At 38.0% G+C, this 22,182-nt stretch overlaps 1 protein-coding gene across 1 annotated transcript in view; it reads left to right on the forward strand.

Annotated features, from left to right (window-relative positions):
- Nucleotides 1-22,182, forward strand: part of UMAD1 (UBAP1-MVB12-associated (UMA) domain containing 1) — an 81,335-nt gene that overhangs the window by 51,449 nt on the left and 7,704 nt on the right. Inside the window, exon 3 of the mRNA XM_065629349.1 lies at nucleotides 12,077-12,162. Within this exon, the coding sequence (XP_065485421.1) occupies nucleotides 12,077-12,162 (86 nt within the window). The remainder of the gene's footprint in view (nucleotides 1-12,076; nucleotides 12,163-22,182) is intronic.

A 22,182-nucleotide genomic window follows, 5' to 3' on the forward strand; every position in this document is an offset into this window, starting at 1 on the left:
AAGGGGCTGGCATAACTTGGCATACGTGATCGTAAGCCCTCAGACAGTTCCACACCATTAACAGCTGATGATAAAAGTTACAGCCAACCATGACATTTCTCCATTTTCTCCATGTATGATAAGAATATGGTAAAAAATCCTGGCAGCATTTTTTTAGCTAATTACTCAAGTACTGCACTGTTATTAATGAATTATTCAAGTACTGCACAATTATTATTTTTTTTCTCTTTGCTTTGTGAGCAGTGTTAATGTCACTTTTTGGTGTACATGCAAATGTTTGGACATTTCATTGGAAGTTGCAGCCAAAAACGTATCAGCTGGACTTTTACATCTGTTGCCTTTGTGCCTTTGTAAATGGATATTTTAATGTGGTGAGGGTTTTTTAGACTTTGTAAACTAAATTTCTCTGTTCAGAAATCCCCATTCATCTCTGTTTTCCAAAAAAAATAACTTCTGCCTTCCTATTTGGATACTTTTAAAGAATTCCTAACAGATCTCAACTACTATGCTTGTGTAATGTGAAAATGCAATTGAAGGTCCAAACAATGGTTAAAAATGTTTTCATGTACTTAAGCCAGAAATAGTAAAAATCTCTGAATATTTAATGCTCTTTTTCTCATTGCCTTTAAAATCAAGCAATCTAGCGACGATATGTTGAAGTGAACGTTTCCGTGTTGTTTACACACAAGTCAGAAGTAAACAAGAAGTTCCATAGTGGAGTTTCTTCTACAAAGCTGGCTTTAAAATACAGTTCTTAGAAATACTAAACCATCGTAAAGCACAAAACTAATCAGAAAATAACACTTAATCCTAGTTAATCCACATTATTGACCTATGTGCTCTAATAAATGAATAAATAAATAAAATTATGTAGTCCTTTAATCATCTGTGTGGAGCTGGTTATTCATGAGAGAGGTCTGATCCAAAGATTAGCTACTGGGCTGGGTTTTGCCATTTCTGAGGACAGGTTAAATGGTTTTATGTTTTATTTTTTGGGGAGACTGCTTGCTTCTTAACCTGTTTTGTTTGTTCGTTTTTTGGTTTTAGATTCCTAAGACTGAGGTAGATCAGAAGATGGTAGTAATACAATGGAATGAACAGTGTAAACCAAAAGTAATGTTTCAAGGAGTTGTGGAAGCAGAGGTATTTCATTTGTTTTATTGAATAAATTGTTGAGATTGCTTTTGGATGTAGGGTTGGGGTTTTTTTTGATATTCAGAACCTTTGTGTAACAATTTAGGTATGTTTTATAAACTTACGTGTTACTACATAAAATCCAAACAGAGAGTTTATACTTCTTTTTAGAGGAAAACAAAGTATGTTGTGTTCAGAAATACTCTGCAAGCATGTGTCAGAAATGAAAAAGCAGCAGTGGATGTAGCATAAGGTTTTCTGCTCTGAATTGACATTATATAGTCATGGTGACATAAGATTGCCAGGCTGCTGTCTAGAAAATAGCTTCCAGAACAATGTGGGGAGTGAAGCTTTTTGAGCCACAGTGTTTGTAAGCCTTCTGATGGAAGCTTACATGTTGTGATTTAACATTCTGCATCAGGTGTATTGGTGGCTATATGTCACACAGACACATGTAAGCTGTGTCAGTGTATCTATATAACTTTGTGTGCGGTGTTTATGTTTTAAATTAATTCTGCTTAATTTTGTTTCAGAATTGAGTGGGGGCTCCCGTACCTCTGAGATGATGGTAGCAGTTTAAGAATGAAATGGTTATTGCTTTGGAGAAGATTTCTTATAATTATAAAAGTTACCTTAAATGAGTGTTTTGTCTCATACGTTAATTGTTCTCCCATGAAGTATTCACTCAGTTTTCTGGTACTTTCAGAGTTTCTAGAAGATGTGGCAAAAAAGAGTTCTTAATAACTAACACGAATGTTGTAGGCAGCTGCTCACACACAAAGGCTGGTTATTGAGATGAGCTTGTATATGATCATCTCATTACAGTGCATCCCACAGCAGCTAGTGGGACAAAGATGTAAGTGGCCCTAATGTGGGGAGACTGAGTGACTGATGTACAAATTTTTCTGTGCAGTTTTCCCCTCTTCTTCATGATGTAAAAATTACTTCTTGTTTAAACATGTCTGAAGTGCTATCAAGATAGAATAAAATATGGCGTTTCCTGGAATAGAGAAATGATGAAGTTCAGTTTCTCAGGGTCCTCCTTGCGCATCTCCTAGTCCTTCAGCCATACTCCAACAGCCCTGGCTATTTCCCTGCGTTATTCTGGTGGCCTCCCTTGCCTCCATTCCCAGTGACCAACCACAGCAATATTTGCCAATTGACCTGCTAGCAGGCCAAGAAGAACAGAGTGCAATGGGTTTTTCCTTCAGCAGGGTCCTTACTCCTGGTCTCTTTTTACTACCCAGCTGCAGATGATTATATTCTGGAAACATCTCCGAGTCTTCTACCTCTGTGCCAGTTTCAACTATGTTTGACGATGTTTTCTTGTGTTATCAAGGGCGGAAGATGGGTCATGTAAATCTATTTCCTTAGGAGACCAGCTTAAATTTGCATTATTTGTTTTCTGAAATAATTTGCATTTATGTAGCAAGTTTCATATGCAAATATCAGGCCATGAGCATCTCAGTTTTTGACAGGCAAATAATTTTAATGCATGCTGGACCTACCTACATGCAAGTTACACAGCGTAACTGAGAGAGTGAGCAGGCAAACCACACTGCGGATTTTTAAGTGCTAGGAAAATGCTCTTCTGTCCTCGTCAAAGTGGGCTTCAGTGTGCTATTTTCACTCTGGACAGAATTGCCTTTAGAACCACGCCACGAATAAAACAGGAGGAGGGGAGTCCTAATCTCATAGTTAAATGAGGATAGTGAAATAATCTTAATTTCGTACTGAAAACTTGTCTGTTGATCCTGTAATCTGAGATAGGTTTTATAGGTTAGTTGAACTAATAACAAGAAAATGATACTGCTAAAGTGTGTTTAAGGGCAGGTTGCTTGCCAGCAGCGCTCTATGTGAGCTGCGTTACTGTCTTCAACTGAGTTTGTTGTTGTTTCTAATGTTTCCCTGAAGCCTTTTACCACTCATCAAGAACTGAAGAGGTAAAGACTTTTATTGTATTGAGATTAAACTTTTTATCATCCCTCCAAGCAAAATAAGAAAATGCAAGAAGGATTGTGAAGATGACTGTCATATTCTCATGAAAGGTAAAGCAGACAAAGGTAGGCAAGAAAACCAGAAAAAATAAAGGCAAATAATATTGTCTTTACCTCCCTCCCTTGGAAAAGCAAAAAGGATCTAGTGTGAGACTGTAACCATGGAAGAAAATGTAGCTTTCAAACTGCTGCTTCGTTTGCGCTGGTTTCATACCAGACGATCCGTACAGCAAAGCTGGATCGTGCCAAGTGTGGAATCTTTCACTACCCAGGAAGCAGATTTGAGAGTGAGGTGGAAAAGAAAGAGATTTTATAAATTAACACTAAACTTCTTTAAACATTTAAAAATGTGAAGGACTTCTTGTTTTATTCTTAACTTTAAAACAATGTACTTATTCTATGATTGAGCTGGTCCAGATGACCATGACAATAAGCTAACACTCAGTGATTATGTAAACAATAAAGCTATCTTAAAAAAAAGAAAAAAAAAGTAATCAGCTTCTAAAACTTTTTCAAAAAAATAGAATGAAGGGTTTAGTTCCTCAGAAAAGTATTATTCCTTTGGGCTTGGAAGGTTGCATTTGTTTTGATATGAAGAGAAGGGGCTTAACTGACAGATAAAGTGAACGACAGGAAGATTTAAAGGTTCTCTAGGAATGTCAAGAACTGCGACTTAATGCATATAGAGACTGGCCTATGGTATCTAATCTATAGCTTCCAGGCAGTTTTGCAGATATTTTTTTTTTTAGGGACAATGTTGATGATAAATGCTAACATATAATAGATCTATAATAGATCTAAGGGGGCTTATCCGCAGGACGGTATCAGTCGAACAAAGGAAGAAGAGTGAATAGTTTTGAGGTTCTCCCTGAGACATGGGCACACACACCCAGATAAGCATGGTCATTGGGTCAGAAGGCTTAGGTGACAGACACTTCTCTTGTGTAGCTTTTGTTTTCAACTTCTTCCTTATAAAATGATGGAACGTGTCACAAGCCCTTACACGGATCTGTGCTATGTTGGTTGCTTCAGTACTAAGGATGTACTGAGTAGCTGATAAATCATATCGCTTGCTCATTCCGATACCAAACCTAGATAAGAAAGGTGTGGCACCGTCTAGGGTAATGAACTCTAGAATGGGATTTCCAAATAGCAAGATGGAAAAGTGAGATCTCCTGAAAGATGTGCCATGGTGAGGGCATTCAGTGGTTTTGTGGGCTACTTAGAAAGGCTGGTATGTGCATATAATGGAGAGGAAAGTACTTGCATGGATCTATCACATCTGATACATCATGGATGTATCAGTAAAGCAGAATGAGACTGAACCTCAGCATTTGTTTATGTTTGACATGGAAGTACTGTAAGTTAAAACCAAAGTAAAATAAAATTTAATCATAGGGGATTCTGGCTCATGGATGAATGAATTCTGCAGCTTTCTGTGACCTGGAGGTAACAAATAGTAGAGGGACAGATGTAACTGAGAGCTGAGAGAGGCTGTGGGATCTCCATCTTTGGAGACTTTCAGAATTCAGCTGGACAAGCACCTGACGAACACAGTTTAACTTTGAAGTTAGCCCTGTGCTGAACTGGAGGTTAGACCAGTGTGACCTCCAGGGATTCCTTCCAACCAAAATTTTGCTATGAAACTTTGGCTTTTGATTCATCAGCTTTCTGTAAAAGTTGGCCACCTCTTAAAGGAAAGCCATATAAATGTGGATTGGGGGAGTGGGAATGATTTACCCTCAGTGAAGTGGTTGGAGATGGAGTTGGATTTAAACTCTAAGGGTCCTTTGTTTTAGGATCCAAGAAAGCTTTGAAAGAAGTCAAACTTTTAAGAATTTGGAAATACAAAAAAGCACAGAAATAAAAAGCTGTTCACAAGCTTAAAAGTATGTAGATCTGGGATACTGAAACTCTGCAGGAGCCTCTAATCCTCTCATATTGTTTTTCTATTGCCATCTTTCTAGAAGTTTTTGTTTGGGAAAAAAAAGGTTTTGTAGTGGAGTTTTTAATCTGTGGTTGTGCTGTGATCTTGATAGTGGGATGTGGGTTGAGAAGACCCTGACAGAATTGTTTAGGAAAATGGAGACTCTACATTAAGATCACCTGCAGAAGGGTGGGATATCAAAATTAAACTTGGTGGCTAATCTTCAGTGGCATGTGCTGTAGTTGGATTTGCTATTCCTCTTAATTGGGAAAGGACTGAATTTTGTTGCCTCATGTCTGTAAATTCAAAAACACTGAGAATAATATTTAACCAGTTACACTTTCCCCGCTCCCTTTTACAAGTTTGAAGAAATCAGTCTTTCAGGGTTCCCACTTTTCAGGGCCTACATATATTTTTTTTCATGGTTCATCAGTATGATTAGAGAAGATACTGGTAAGTTCTCCTCCCAATCAAAGATTTATTTGTAGAACCCTTTAATACCCAGCTATAAAAACACTGTTGAAACTCAGTATAAGGCTGCCAAAGACTTACCATGTGCCTGCTTAGGCTAACACAGACTTCTGCCTTAGCAAGGGCTTACACAGACTTCCTTTTTGTTCACCCTTATGCAGCATAAACTCTTAAACTCTTGTTTTGCTGAAAGTTGCAGCTGTGGAGAATCTTTTTTGCTGATATATTGGATTTTTGGGGGGTATTATTAGCTTGTTGAAATGAAACTGCTGTTGATACGAAAAGCTTTAATATGAAACCAGGATGAGGTGACCTGAAACTAGGATGACTTCATTGTTTTGCCAACTATATATATTCTTATAAGGCTATTATGTCTTGGCCATGTGTACATGGAAGGTAATGAGGATTAATGTGTAGGTTTTATAGCACTAATGCTATACAGAATTGTAGTCCCACTTTAAGAAAAGGGAAGAACCACCTATCCGTCAGTGTCCTGTCTCTCCAATTGAAGAGGGCAGCAGCTGGCCAGTGCCTTTTTTGATTCAGATGGATCGTTGAGCAGTCTCTTCATCACCAGTGGGAAGTGTCGAATCATTTACCGTTTATTATATTTTGCCATAATTGTGTACGGTACATTCAGGGGGGAACTGGACTAGATAACCTTTAAAGGTCCTTTCCAACCCAAACCGTTCTGTGATTCTATGCTCATTAGCAAAAACTTCTAAAGATCTTCCCTATATCTTCTGTTAATTTTCCTGATCCCATAAAGCCAGCACAATTTCTTGTTCTGGATACTGCCGTCAGTGTTCCCTGGTACTGTCCCACTGTAGTTCCCAGCTGCAAACATATTTGACTGATATTCTGGACTGGCAGCTCAGTGCTCTTCTTTACTACTAAATGTAGCTATGGACTCTTCTTGAAAAGAACCAGAGCAACTGAGATGAGGCTTGAAGATGGACCTAGCAGTGAGGAGAGCGGCAGCCACTTGACATCCATTGCTGATTGCTCATCTGCTGTACGCACAAAGAAAGAAAAAGAACTTTTTGCTAGGATATTTGCAGTGGTGCTGGAAGCAAATGGAAGCTGCGAGACCCTGGCAGTGGGTGCTGGAGAAACAAGCAGGGCTGGGGAGAGACATTTCATCCTTGCTGAAGGAGCTGGAGGGTATTTAAATGAGGCTGAGAGAAGAGCAGAACTCAGAAAAGTGATACTATCCCTTCACATGGAAGTGGGATTGTAGGGAGTCCTGAGACTCAGATGTTCAGAGGAGAGAGGGAATTACAGTTCTTCAATACCTCCCTAGATTGAAAGTGCTGCCACTATCAATGGACTGAATCCTGAAGTTCTGTTAGTTTGTTCTGGAGCAGGGTGACATAGAATTGTTGTGGCTGGCCTGCCTTCTTTACCTCGGGGAGAGAGGGGAAGGTTTATGAGTAAGAAGATTTATGAGTAAGAAAGAGGGGCAAAAATTTGCGATAAAAATTTGATGCTTCCACACTCAGCCTCTTCTGTTTTCAGATCCTACTAATCCTCTCTTAAAACTTTTTCTCCTTTGGCTTCCAAGTAGAAGCCAGAATACTATTTGTTCTTGCCATTTATATGTACGGCAAAGAAGATAATGACAGGCAACAAAGAGTTAAGCACCTAACTGAGGTATAATGGAAAATAGCTGTCTTCCTTTTGAAACTGAAGGTGACATTTGAAAATCCATTATTTGGTTGATGGTTGCTGCTTGCTGTGTTGCACATGCTTCACTGCCTGACAGGATTCTTGCACAGACCAGGAAAAATGGCAATTTAAGTGACAGAAGACTCCAACATGTATTTACAATTGGTTTTAATTTTTTAAACTGAGGGTAGCCTTCTGAATGCTGTCTGTTGATCAAGAGACTGCACAGCCTGAGGATAACAGAATGCTGGAAGAGGAAAGAGTATAAATAGAAACCCCACTTCCTTGTTGAGTAGAAGCCAAACTTGTGGTTGAACCTTTCTATACGAGAGTTCGCTGAGGTCCAGATAGGCAGCTGAATGCAGATTTCTGAAGAAACCAAAAATTCTGAGGTCCGTGGGGGGACAGAGGTAGTACGTACTGAAGAATGGACCGGGTATTTCTTTCCTGTGCAACACTTGGCTGCAGTTTGTGGAAAAAGAAGATACCAGTGGAACTTGGCGAATATTGCTGTAAATCCAGCACCAGCTTGGTGAAAGGAGAAATGTAGGTCTGACCTTTGAGTGCAATGCTGTTCGTTTGGGCCTGAAAGAGGCTTAATATAGCTTAAAACAGCCTCCCAAGACTGAGGATTTGAAATATGGGCTCATCTGGACAGTAGAATAAATATGTCTACTGCTCTCTTTTCAAACTTGAAAATGTTTTTCCATTGATAAGTAAGGGAATATTTTACAGCAATAAGCATGATTTTTTTTTTCCTGATAGATTTTCCCAGTGATGTCCTGCATATATCAGATTATGCTGCTGCTGTTTAAACCATATTAAAGTGCATGGAGCACCCTTCATTTCTAATTCTTATAGTCTCTAAATAGTGTATGACATTTTTAGATACATGACTTAATTTTTTTTTTGAGTTTTATTACTAAAATTTTGCAGAATGCTTTTAAACCAAGGGATAGATGAATCAGAATCTAATTGTTTCATAAAATGAATAATTTTGTCTGTTATATGTTAATTAAAATGCAGCTTTAACTTGCTCTAGTTCAAACAAATCCATGGCCTATATTTATACAGGAGGTTAGGCTAGATGATTACAGTGGTCCCTCATGCCTTATCAATGAACATATTTGCAGTTCAGTTCTGATGAAAGACTTTTCTTAGGGAGTGGTTGTAGCGAGCTGGTAGCCCTGCCTACTAAGGTCTTGTGTTTGTGATATTTGCAAACCCAGGTTTCACTTGCTTAGTCTGGCAAAATAATAATTGGATACCTATTTACATCAGGATTGTGTAAGGGGAATTGTTTGGGTTTGAGATTTTTTCCAGGGTGTTTGGAAGGAGGAAGTTAGTCTTTGTGGGTTGTTTTTGGTTTTGTTTTGTTTTTTGGTGAAGCTTTCTTTGTTGTTTGGTTTTGTTTTTTTTTTTTCTCTAGTCGAAAACTAGCAACCAGAATGTATAAAGTGCTCAAAAGAACTGGCATTAGTTCCTGCTCCCAAAGATCTGTGCTCTCATGGGATGTCTGTCTATTTGGTGTTTGCCTTCATCCATCTTCCTAGCATGGAGGTGGATGGGAAAAGCAGACTTCAGGGTTGCAGAGGAGAAGAGGAAAAGCCAGATCAGAGGGAAGCGTTTGAGAGGCTGCATCTGAAAAGGGAAGAGATACTATGACTTGCAGTTAAGGAAAGAGGTTAGAATTGAGGCCAATGGGAAACTAGCTGCACAAAAATTTTAGGGGTGGCTAAACAAGATGGGTTGGCTATAGCAAGCTTGATTAAGGTTAGGAACTGGTGGAGCTGGGGAGCTATGTGAAAGTTCATTGATTGTTTCGGTTAGTAGAAATAAGGATGACTAATATGTTTGAATATTTGAGGTAGGAATCAGTCAAAGTAGTACACTGAAAATATTGATTTCTCTGGAAAACTATTCTATCAGAGTAGACATCCCGGGCAGCTTAGTATGCAGCTGCCAATAACTGTTTTAACTTCTTTAACTCAAATAATAACAGTCTGTACAAAGATTCATGGCTTAACTTTGCAGGACCACATGCCTGAAAATTTTGGAGGATATTGGGGTTTTCTCATTTGTTTCCCATTTGCCCTTTTTTTTTTTTTTTTTTTTTTTTTTAGCAAAGAAGAGCTCTGCATTAAAGTACATTTTACAAAAGCAATTTGTGTTGTGAAACACTATAGATATTTCTACATTTTGGCCTCCTTAAGAACTTGTGACCTCTGGGAGTTGGGTGTCAAAGTTCTAAGTAAAAAAATTTCATTTCTCTCCAAATGAGTTGTTCTTATTCTTTCTTTCCTGTGAACATTTTTACATTTTTGACCTTTTGGTCCCGATTTCAAACAAAGATTTCTTTTCATCTTAAGGAAAACTAACCACAGGGAAAAAAAATATCTTCTGCATAGCATTAACACACATCAATTTGAACCTTTGTTTTTTTTGCGTATACAAACTTTTCTCAGGAATGGCATGTAAAGACAAGGAAAAAAAAATAAAAAAAGTTGGTTCCTGTGTTTCTTAAATCTCCGGTGTAACTCTCTTTCAGTGTGTGGATGCATACACCCAATGTTACCCAGAATGAGTCACCTCACTGACTCAGTCAGCTGTCCTTTGCTACTGGCTGGCTGCACAGCTCTTCCCTTACACATCGGGTGAGTCTTTGTCTGGCTCGCTGCAGTCCGCTCACATCTTCGCAAGTCTCCCTGCAGCCAGCGTGAGTTCCCCCAACGAATCCTGATTTCAGGGAGGGGTATCCTGTGGAGTCTTTCTTCCCCCATCCTTCACGGAATGCAGGACTAGGAGTGAACACAAAAGGTCATTCGTCTTCCTTGCCTTGGCAGGACTGAAACCATTCATGACAGATGTTTCTTCAGCCTACCTCTGAAATATTTTGGAGATGGACCACTGTTTAGAGAGACTATTTCCTTAGGAAGTTTTTTCATGTGCTTAAATAGCCTTACTCCTGGAAACTGGTATAGCCTAAATTGGGTACAATTTAAACGTGTTTACACTCCCATCCACACCATATGTACAAAAAATACTTCTTACTGTCCCCTTCATATATCTGTCAAGCATTTTCATGCTTCCCCAAGTTTTTGCATCGTTCATTGCAGAGTGCATTTACAAGACCTCTAACAGTTTTTCTTTGCAGGCCTCTTCATTACAAATGCAAACTAATGGTTTAACATTATTTATTTTCTTGGTTGTTACTTACCTCATTATCTTATAGGTGCTTAGAAATTTTTTTCTCACGGTATTGTGGGGTGGAATCAAAGATGAACTGACACTCCATCTCCTTTGGTCTCTCCCTCCCCTTTTTTTTTTAAGAGATTATGTGAATACAAGTGCTTTGGAGTATTTTAGGTAGAGAATTACTAGTTTATTGAGAAGCTTTTTTCTGCTCCCCAAGACTTGAAAAGTTTAGATATTAATGGAATTAATAGGCATTAATGACCTATGACAAAGATAATTTATCGATGATTCTCAAAATGCACTGTTAGGAATAATACTTGGGTATTAAAAAGCATGTCCAATGACTAAATATTACTGCTTGTTTTCATAAGATACTTTACCAAATATTGCATTGTGCCCGGGGGGCCTGACCAGTCAGTCCTTGGGGGCTGGTGACAACGTGGAGCAAGGACACGTGGGCCTGGGTGTCACTGGCTTCCAGGCGACCAGGGCATGGGCAGAAAGTGGATTCTGCCGGGTGCACCAGCTCTAACTAAACCTCTGGAGAGAATAGAACAGGAAAGTCAAAAACACAGGCTTCACAAAGGAGTTAGACTACAGTAACTTAAACCCTCTCATTTAGAATTGTCACTGAAGGGCTCTTTAAGAATACAAACTTTCAAAGTACTCTGTTACAGAAAGCGGTATCAGTTCAAATAAAAAATAAAACCAGAATTATGTGATAAATCTTTCATCTTTCTAAGTTGTCTCTTCTTACAAACTGTTTGCTGAGTAGCACTAACAGCAGAAGGAGATAATCCAGAAAATCCTTATTACTTCCTGAACACCCTCCCACCGACAAAGAAGACTGGAGATAGGCGAGGTGGATATTTGCTTTACAATATCTGGGAAACAAAGCCTGCTTTTTTTTGTTTTACTACTTCTACCTTTTTAATAAAATTAATAATGTACCTTCCATCTTTAAAATCAATTTAAATACTCTGTCTCTATTGCTGTGATCTGTTCATCTTAGACTGGTACCAGCTGCAGCTTTTGGGATAAACTGAATCATGTCTCCTCAGTAAAATCCTGGGCAGAGGCAGCCAGGTCTGTGCAATGGGAGGTTAGTGCCCAGCCCGCCAAGGAGTTCTTGTCCTGGTACAGTCAATACCAGACAATTTCCCTCAACATGCTGCATCTCTCTTTCAGCACTCATGCACAGATATCCTCTGTATGGAAAGGAGGTCGCAAATGAGGATGGAGTAGTGGTGCTCATGTCCTCATAGCCTGGTGCAGGACTGGGACGTGACAGGTGTGTGCACCTGGTATCGCCTGCGCAGCAAATAGTCGTACTGCTGTGTCGCCTTTGTTTGACACATTGCCAAGAGTAGAACTTAATGGTCCTGAAGTGTGCAAAAATGGGGGCCCCGCTGTTTTTCCTTCTCTTTCTTTTCCTCTGAATTTTTCCCTTTAACTAACTGACACAGATTTATTCCCAGGTTTTGCTAACCACTTTTCAATATTTTTCTCTTTCCTTGTGTTCAAAATTGTGAAATATAAATGCGGCAACAGAGTAACCCCTTTCCTAGGGAATTGTATAATTTGATTTTAGGAAGACTCAATAATTTTTCTTATTCCATATAAAATATGAAGGATTTAAGTGATTTAATAGGTGGTGTGGTTTTTATGTTTTTGTTTTTACCAGGTGACACAATTGATGATCAAAGTAGAGAGTCAAAGGATAAATCTTCATTTCCAGAGACCAGACCAATGTACAACCAACCTCCACAGGTAGGAGACTTATTTCCTTACACACACATGTTGAAACTTCCATAGCAGCTCATTTAAGAAGCATGAATGCCCTGCAGCAGAAAGTTTCAACACATTCACATCTTCCATAAACTGAGTGCCTACTCAGCCTTCCTTGTCATCCATCATAAAAGAAGCATTGCTAGTAATTAGATGGCAATATTATTCAAGGCCACTGATATTGATTTGAAAAAGAAATAGTAAGAAGGCTGGACTGTGTGGTATTGCTGAATATCTTATTTTTATACTTCAGACATGCAAACATGAAACTGTAGCTAGAATGTTAATGAATTGCATAGAAACATTAGCATGGTGAGTAGTGATGGAAAATGTCAAACATTTACATAAGTCATTATTTCCACAGCTACCATTATAAGTAACTTCTTGTAAATGTGTGAGTATAACAGACTTGCTTTCTGTTTCAGTACAGTGTGGCTGTAAATCTGGACTTCTTTTTCTTCATCTGGTTTATTTAATATTTAGTCCATGTATACTGAAGAGGGCTTTTCAGAATATTTCTGCATATGATGTACACATGTTTTCTTCTCCACCGCCTCTGAAAATGTTTTTGCAATGAGTATGAGCCTGTCTTGCACAGCCATATAGTTTTAGATATTTGCAAGATAACTGTGAGACATTTTCCATGGACTTCTTGTGCTTTTGTGGCGTGTTTTGGGGGGTTTTTTTGCTTAACCTATACTTTCTCATACCTAGCCTTGAAACTAACTGTGTCTCTGTCAGACCCTCTCTTCTCAGTTCTATTTTAATATTTATTATTGCTAAGTCCCTTGTTATATCAAAGGTGTGTGAGATAATGCTGCATCTTTAAGAGTGGTCAACATGTGTGTGTGATCTGTAGTCTCCTTTTTTAGTTTCAAATTAAAAACTCTGTCTGATACAGAAATTTTGAATTCATCATAAGTAATGATTTGCCTTCTGATAACGTGAAAGTATGAATTAGTTACAATTAATCACAAAATTTTAGTCTGACTTCTGGATCCATGCACTTCTGAGCCGGGGTGTTTTGCAACTGAAGTCTTGCAATTTGAGGCAGTATAAAACATTAGTGATTACCTACCACACAGACACAGTTTCCCTTAATGTGATGCTCTCGCTAGGTATTGTGAGGTGCCAGTTATTGTAGCATCAGTGGTTTGTTCAATTCTGTGGAATTTCAATAAAATAGGACCTTGTGTAGATTTTAAGTGTTAATGAATTAGAGGAAAGCAGCAAATTTTTCAAAATAAGGTAGCAGATATGACAGTGAAAATAAACGAAAGATTTATTTTAGTCTTTATATTAAAAGACTCGTATGTCACAAAAATACTTGTATGAACTGGCTTGTGACAACATCAGTTAAATTAAGATAGCACAGGTGCAGCACTGGGAGTATCAAAGTTATTAATTCCAGTCTCTGGATTTGCATGTTTGGACTTCACATTTACTCAAAGAAGTTCTCCGTTTCTCAAATTAAATAGAGTAACTGAGGATCATGGAAATTAAATGGATAATTCTGGCCATTAGGAAAGCAGTATTCCTATTTGCAGTTGTGAGTATGCTTTGTGGGAGGAATCTACCAATTTAGCAAAATTGGAAAAGCATTGTATTTTGTATTATATATTCCATATATCAGTGAGAAATAGAACATTAATTGAAATGATAAACTTGTTACCCATAAAACAAGAATGCTTCGTAAATGCAGTACAGTATGTTAAAAGATACCTCTTAGACTGCAAAGCAGTATCAGATATTTGTCATGCAGAGTTGAATAGAAGAGCATTTAGTTCTTCAGCTGCATCTTTCAACTGCTGGAAAAATGCTTTCATTTTTAAATATAATCGATTTTACAATTTAGTAGATGTAGACTTTGTGGAACATGGGAAATGCTTTTAGAATTGTGACTTAAAGAAGAATGAAGTAATACTTTGTTCGTGGGTCACTTCCTTATTCGAAAGGGAAATAAGATTGAATTAAGATCTTTTGAAGAAACTATCTTATGGAGTATTTTTGGTAACTGTCGTCATCTTTGGAATTTCCCATTTTCTTAGGTACTATTGGATTTGTTTGCTGTGCAACTACTGAATTCTCAAGTACCTATTTTTGTATAGTTTTGCGTAATCATTTAAACCAATGCACAAATACAAGCTTACACCAAGATCATCTTGCTGCAACTAGCAACGTGTAACAGAACCTCTTGTACCAACTACTATACCTGCAGTCCGCGTTACTTTAAGAGGTTTTGATATTGCATGCATGTTAGAGGAACTACAGATATTTAGAAACTTGCTGGAGGAAGGGTCTTCTCAAAAGGCCAGCTTTAGTCCAAACATTTCGTCTTCTGCTGCAGAGAGTGGGAACAGAAACTCCTGCTTTGACCGGACCAATGTGGAGCATCGTCTCCATCTCCACGAGTACGGGCGGAGGTTTGGGAGGATCATTGCCCGACGCCAAGTCAGTCCCGGGGAGACGCGAATGCTCTGGGCCTCATCAAGCGCATACGATCCCACTGAAGTTGCTCCAGGCTCAGGGACTAAAAGTCATACGCACATTTAAGTGCTTTTCTGGATTGGGGCCAAACTGCTTAGTGCTCTGCAGGGCCGAGAACTTATATTAGTCTCTTTGGACACTGAAATACAAAGCTTCTAATTTTAACTGCAACATCATCATAATAGAAAGAGATAGTACAGTTTTATTTTTTCATGCTTGTGAGTTTTCCATTATTATAGTACAATTTCCAGATAATTCAATCTTTATCTGCTTTCATGGGGAACTTAGGTTAGAGAAAATAACAGAATGGAAAGGTTAGTTTTGATATATGAAGAGTGCTGGAAACCCTAGTAATGTGGTGGGGTTATTTTTGATAATGAGCTATTCCACTGGTAAAGCAAATTAGCCCAACCACGTATTTTTGCTCTACTGTGAGAGCAATTATGTAGCATATCTATTAGGAGACATAAAAAATATTTTTGACAGATGGTATGGCTGTGAATTAGGATTTATGAAGATTATTGTATGTCTGGTGTCCAGGACACCTGGGATTATTAAATTGATGTAAGAAACAACAACAAAAAAAATTGCATTTCTGGTAATAGCTGCAGTGTTTTGCATCTCCCTACTGTCACCTTAAGAAGCAGCTCGGGTTTATTCGATATTGCACTTCTTGATAATCTGACATGTGCTCTTTAGCCAACAGATGTCAGCAGATTTAATGGGTGAAAACTGTACCAGTAAGTGTATTAAAATAAACTACCAAAAATGAGCGCTGTCTTTTGATTGTAAATTAAGATTTTTCTCTTGCTGTGTGCTCCTTTTGTTTGTTTGTTTTTCTTTATAGTCCTATTTCTCCCTCAGATACTTAATAGCTATTGCCTTCTATCTAAGAAGCTTGTTATATGTTTTCTAGGGCAAGATAGAATCCCCCAAGGGATTGCTTAATCCATAATTATCTAATTTATATGTTGTTGTTATAGCCATGCTTAATTATCTACCTTGCTGTGATACTTATCATCATAGGACATAGTTTTCTTTATGAATTGCAATAGTTATATGATGGTTCTTCTGCCCTTTCTTTTCGTAAATTGCTAGTAAAAACTGAGAACACAGCTGATAGAAAGCCCAGGTTTCCTAAAGTAAATTTAAGATTATCTGTGGTTTTCTGCATATAGATACTGGTGTGCACTGTTTTGAGCAAGTATCTAAATAAATTGGAAAAAATATTTTTGTATCAGAATAGGCAGATAATATCCTCATTAAGTTGATCCTTTGTAAAGCTCCTATGTAAGGATTCTGGAGAGATGTAAACGAGTTTCCCAGTGTCTGGTTAGGGGTCATTAGTCGATTGGAAAGAAAGAAATACTATAAGATATAAAATATGAAGGAAGAGATAATGGAAGTTGTTAGTGCACAATTTAAGAGTGGGGGAAAAAATAAATTTAATTTTCTTTTTACCCCTCTTAGAGAATTTAGCAAGTATTGCTGAAGTTGATAGACTTTTAAGATATCCTTTTCAGCAGAATACCTGATCTAATTCCAGGGCATGAATAATTCTGATATGACTTTGTCTTCATTTAAAAAAAAAAAAAAAAGATTCTTCCAGATCTGTTGTTGCCTATTTTTTACTAAAGCTTCACTGTCTGGAGTATTTTTACAAGTTACCGGAAAAGGAGATATTACTGATCATGTCTCTGTTCCATCACCCAGCTCTTAGTTTCTGGTTCAGAGGGTCCCATATAAAAAAATATCGAGAAGGGTGTTCTGGCCTAGATTTACTACATCGTTTTAAATTGCTTATATTTTCTTTAGAAAAGGTAGTTTATATTTCAAAATTATTGGCCAATGTTTGTGATTAGTTTGCTTCATTTTGACAAAATATAGTGTCTATAGAAAATGTTGCTGCTTAGATGAGCAGTCTTGTTTCAGGCTTTCATAAGGTAGAATTCTAGTCATGGCCTGGGTAGATTAATGGCTCATCATATGTCATATTAAGTCTAGGATCTTCTTTTTCAATATAAAGCTCTTAAAGCACGTTGGTCCATATTTTCTCTCTTCTTAATTGGGTATGTAGGCAATAATCACTTAATGAAATTATCCACTCTTAGAAGGGACTGGAATAAGACTGTCTGCAGCAGGTCATCAAGCACGTACTTTTGTCTGAACGCTGGTACCATCGGAAGAAAGATCTGTTGTTTTACTGGGCTATTGTGTATGATCATAAGCTATGAGAAGTGAAGTTTTAACATTACCTTTAAAGAAGGATGACTAGTTTTTAGTGTTGGTGGCTGCAATGGACATCATCTTTCTTAGCTCCCTCCATCCTTTGCATGTGTAGTAAATAGCTGGCAGTTCTTTGGGGGAATCCATGTGCAGCCACAGATTGAAAGTGCTTATGAAGTAGAGCTGACATATAAGAAAGGCACAGGATACGGTTGTGATCTTAGTGAGGAACAAAGGTAAATAGCCAGTCAGCTAAAAAAATCAACTATTACATATTACAACTATTACTATGCAACAGCATGTTTACTTTATAAAGCTTCATTATATGATAATGTTCATATTGCTATCTGTTGTGATCATCAGCTAAAGTATTTAAGAGGTCTTTTCTTACTAGGTAGATCACCAGAGTGTATGGACCAGTGGACTTCTGTCTGTCCTCAACATTTGGGCACCTTGCGGGGAAGGGTGTATGTACAAATTATATGTGAATATACCAGGTATAGGTAGATACACATGTAACATTTAAGCAACATGATCATCCGTAAGAAAGTCCGCTCTGCGTGTCACGAAGGATTGGTTGCAACAGCCTCACAAACAACATTTTATAAACTCTGATTTGTGTAATCCATTGACCAGGGTCAACCAGTAAGACCTGGGGGTGTCTCATAAGACTATCACCTCGTAGGATTTTTCTCAATTCTAAAGTGCATAGTTGAACTTATTATCTGTGTAGCATGATACACAGCTGGGGTTATTTCAGATACTTAGTAATCTCAGTAACATCAAGAATTGTCTTTTGTCTTTTTCTTAAAGAGAAGCATTAGATTTTTAGATATAGGGAACTGGAGTGGGAATTGAGAGATGTGAATTAACGTGGTTGTCACCAACTTCCTCTCTGAACTTAGAAAATGGTTCATTTTCAAAAGTAATGCAGCGCTCTCTTACAAAGTACTTTCCTATGGCACTATGCAAGTGTGAGATACTGTAAAACGCTTTGTTTAACTTTGGCTGAGAATTCATTACAAGAACTGAGGAGGACTTCAGTCTTTTAAGATGGGACTTGAGTGTTGTGTCAGGGTAGCAAATACACGTAAACACAACAAAAGGCTTGGAGCATCCCTTCCTGCTGGTGGAGTGAGTGCTGTGGTCGGTCAGTATCATTGCTGAGGTTTGAGCCACAAAAGACAAAACCGCGTCCTGTAGGGAAGGAATAGCACACAAGCATGGGATGGTTTAGTGCCTGTAAATAGCAATGTATGTACCCACATGTAAAAAGTTCATAAAATAGTAAAAGTGGCCTGACTGGCAGCACCTTCGATTTGAGAGCCAGGCTTTGGTAAAGGAACGCATACTCCCAATAGTGACCAAGGTGCATGTATCCAGAAACACAATTTGCCAACCTCCGTATTGAGTTTGGGCAGACACTCACTATACGCTTGACTTAATTGTGTGCTTATGCAGTTGCATTGGATGGTTATTAGTAGCAGGAGATGCTCAAATTGAGTGCCCAGATGTTCCCATCACATTTTTTAGCCTTTCTCTAATTTTGGGTTCTTCTGACTAGCTTAATCCCCAGATAAAACTACTGATTATCCTGTATCTTGCCCGAACACATGCGGTTGGACTAAAAGCCAGTAATGCTGCTTCATTTCGCTGCTGTCAACAAATTGATTGGTCAGTCATCATGCCTCTGGGAGCAACCCTTCTGGGCTTTCCAAATGTTAAAATTGATCTAAAATGCAATGTAGATCATACATCACTTGATGAGACTGTGTGCCAATACAGCCTGATGTTACAGTGATATTTACAGCATGATGCATTAGCATGAAATGGTGGCTGAAAGACTGCAATATAGAGCAGCTTATTATTAATAATAACTACTCTAAACACCAAGTAAGGAAAATAACAATGTCTTTAGGTTAGTTTCACTGCCACTTTCTAGGGGAAAAAAACCCACAAAAACCACCACGAACAGCAGTGGGCAGTCCATTTTAACGGAAAGGAAACATGACATGAAAACTGCCTTGTTTCAGTCCAAAATGCTAATATTGATAAGACAGGAATATATTTTTCTGTACTTCCCATCAGTGTGGTGTGATCCTTTCATCACGATGTGCTACTGCTGTAATTTCTACTGTGAAAAAATCCCCAAAACGTCACCACTCCTCAATTGTATCAGACTTGGGAAAGACTCTGCGCTGGGTTGCACATTGTCAAATTTTGTTCTAAAGCACCTTTTAAAAATATGAAATAAAATGGAAATTATTTGTTTACAAATTTCTTTGCTTCCACGTTATTGCAAGTGTTAAGAATACTATTCTAGTGCTGTAATGTAATTAGGGGTCCTGCCTGAGAAAAACAAATCTGTTTTAAAAGCCAAGAAAGTACCCTTCTTCCTTTTCATTATGATCCAATTATCTTTCTTCTGTAGAGAACCAGGAGGCTTTGGAGGCCACCTTAATTGAAAGCGATCACCATATTGGTTTCCTTTTATTTATTTAATTAGTTATCTGGCCCTTTACTGCTTTAGGAGTCATCGTGCTTTTATTCCTGAATCTCAGAAGCCTGAGCAGTAGCTGCTGAGGACAACTCAATCTTGTTACTGTAGGTAGATCGAAGCTTTACAAAGTCCGGCTCCTGGTGGTCTGCTTGCTGAAGGTGATGTTGAGAAATGCTCCAGCTACGCACCGTGTGTGGAGGAACTTGAACTCAAATTTCCATCCTTCCTTTCTGTTACTGACTGGAATCTCTCTGGAGAGAGCAGGCAGAAAGTTGTGTTAGGAGATGCTTGCCTAATTTACTTTTTCAGCATTAGAACGTTTTAAATTTGTAAATAGGACATATTGCCAGTCTTGCCACATGCTTGGATTTTAAGCAGCAGGATAAAACACTCTGAAGAAACACTTGATACAGCAATTTTTATTCACACATCTGCCTGAGAATCTCTTTATGTTCTGTGAGACTGAGGAGAGAGACCATTAGGAAGATCCGGGGGTTTAGTTGCCAAACAAAACTTCTGCGAGCACTGCTGAGGGTGTTGTTTGCAGGAATCACTGGAGGAAGATCCACCTGGGTTCAGACAAGTAGTTCTTTTCTGTTCACTCTAGTTAAACAGCTTTTTTATGAAAACCAAATCCAAGATCATTTCCTTTTCCCTTCCTCTTATAGTAGATGGGAATTGTTATCCCTTGGTCTTTTTCCTTTCATTGATATTAACGTTCTAGGGAGACATTTCACAGATGTTGCCGAATACCTGAAATTACTTAAGGAGGGGTTTCCTTTTCTTCTCAAAACAACAAACTACTGATTTATGCAGCTTTTCTCAGTTGTTCCAATTTACTGAAAAATTGACTTTTTTTTTGTGAAACAATGTTTGCTAAAGATTTTCTTACTAGTCTTTTATGGTTAATTGTCTAAGTTCTTAAGTAGACAGCTTCCTTTCCCATTCAAGTCCTTGGATTTTCATACACTTAGCAGAATAATGAGAGAATGAGGTATTATCCCTCTTTTTTAGAGGTTCTGCTCCATGGACAGCTACCAACTCAGAGAACTTTCACCTTTTTCCTGCCATAGCTGGTTACCATGTTGGAGCTTCTACAATAGCAGGGATTGGGAACAAGAAGTAGAGACATGGAGTCAGAGACCTGGGTTGTCTGAGCTGCTTTTATTCAGAACATCAGCTTCCCAAAAAGTCTTCAGGATATTTTTTTGCTTGCAGCAGTAGAGAGAAACTCGAATCTTGTTGTCACCAACTACACGGACCAAATGTAGCTGCTAAATTAAAACTGATTATTTAAATACTGTTTATTTCAATGTGCAAGCAAAGTTTTATAGAAAATTATTTTTTCAGTAAATTCTCTGGCTCTATTGAAAAGTTAAAATATAGTCTTTCCTCCTGACTCCAGCTCTGTTAAAAGAGTATTTTCTAGGGGGGTGTGTAACATTTGCATCCTAGTTAGTTAAAAATTATTGCCCCACATACAAAGAACTCCTTCATGGTTCAAAGTTGCTTCAATAGATAACTGAATTTTAATAGTTAATGTCTGAGTTTTGTATTACATCAGGAATGAAGGTAGCAGCAAAATAAATGTGAGTACTTTGTGCTTTTGGATGACAGTGGAGTTACAGAGCAAATCCATTATCAGCATTTTTCAGACTTCTCTGTTCATTTTGCAATATATTGACTTGTCCTTCACTTCTCATTTGTGGCTATGAATGCACTGCTGGATGTCTAGAGCTGCCAGTATTTTCAATTACTGTTCTTCTGGCTTGCGGTTTACTTACTATAAAAATTTTCATGAACTTTTTAATCTTTCAGCAAACGTGCTACAGAAAAAAAAAAAAAAAGATCTGGCCTAGTTAGTAACATTTCTTGGCACTGGCAGAAGCATAACGTGCTGCATGTTGTTCATGTTGCTTGTTCTAATGTATGAGATCTTTGCTCTGAATAGCTTGCACAGTATTTTGAAGGAACAGAGGAACTAGATAAACTGTTCTTTACTGAACTCCCATCTCTTTCTTCTTAGATAATTCTTATCATGATATTCACGTCGCAGAGGGGAGCGTTGTCCCAAATTCACCTGTGAGGACAGTGCTTGAAGCTCAGGGACCTCCAGAGAGGCCCAGGGAAGCAGCAGGAACAGGAACCCGCTACTGAGGGGGCATAAAAGCTGAGACGGCTTTGCAATTATCACATTCAAAAGTGCTAAAATTGGTTGAGGTAGAAGGAAAGAGTATAATTATTTTAGTTGTGGTGGGAAATTAAGACTTAGCGTTTTTAATAAAGATTTAGAATCCTTTTCTGCTTCCTTCTTATTTCTGCTTTCTCTTAGTTCTGCAGTCTTCCTTCGTGTTGCATCTTCTCCCTCTTTGTTCACAATTTTATAGTTTCTCATTATAGAGGCCCACATTTAAGATGTAATGGTTCTCTGTCTTTAAACAATTATTGAATGAAATAATTAAATAATAGGAATTAGGAATAAAGGAATAAAAGTAGGAATTAGGAACAAAAATATCATTATACGATTTCGGTTATATTAAGTTCAATATATTTGCTAAATTTATCACCAGCCCCCCTCCAAATACTTCCTGTGCCGAATTGTTATTATAGGGGATTGAGTAAAAACAGAACCTTAAGCTTGTTCTGGTTTGAGTTTGCAAAATTATTAATGGACGAACAAAGGAGATAGTTGATTTAGACACTAGATATGCAGTCTTTTGTGGTACTTAAGAGTACTTTTCAGGGTAGAATTGCATTTTCCAGGTGTTTCATAAATGAAACTCACAGGC

The sequence above is a fragment of the Caloenas nicobarica genome, chromosome 2, assembly GCF_036013445.1.
Source record: "Caloenas nicobarica isolate bCalNic1 chromosome 2, bCalNic1.hap1, whole genome shotgun sequence".
Taxonomy (NCBI): Eukaryota; Metazoa; Chordata; class Aves; order Columbiformes; family Columbidae; genus Caloenas; species Caloenas nicobarica.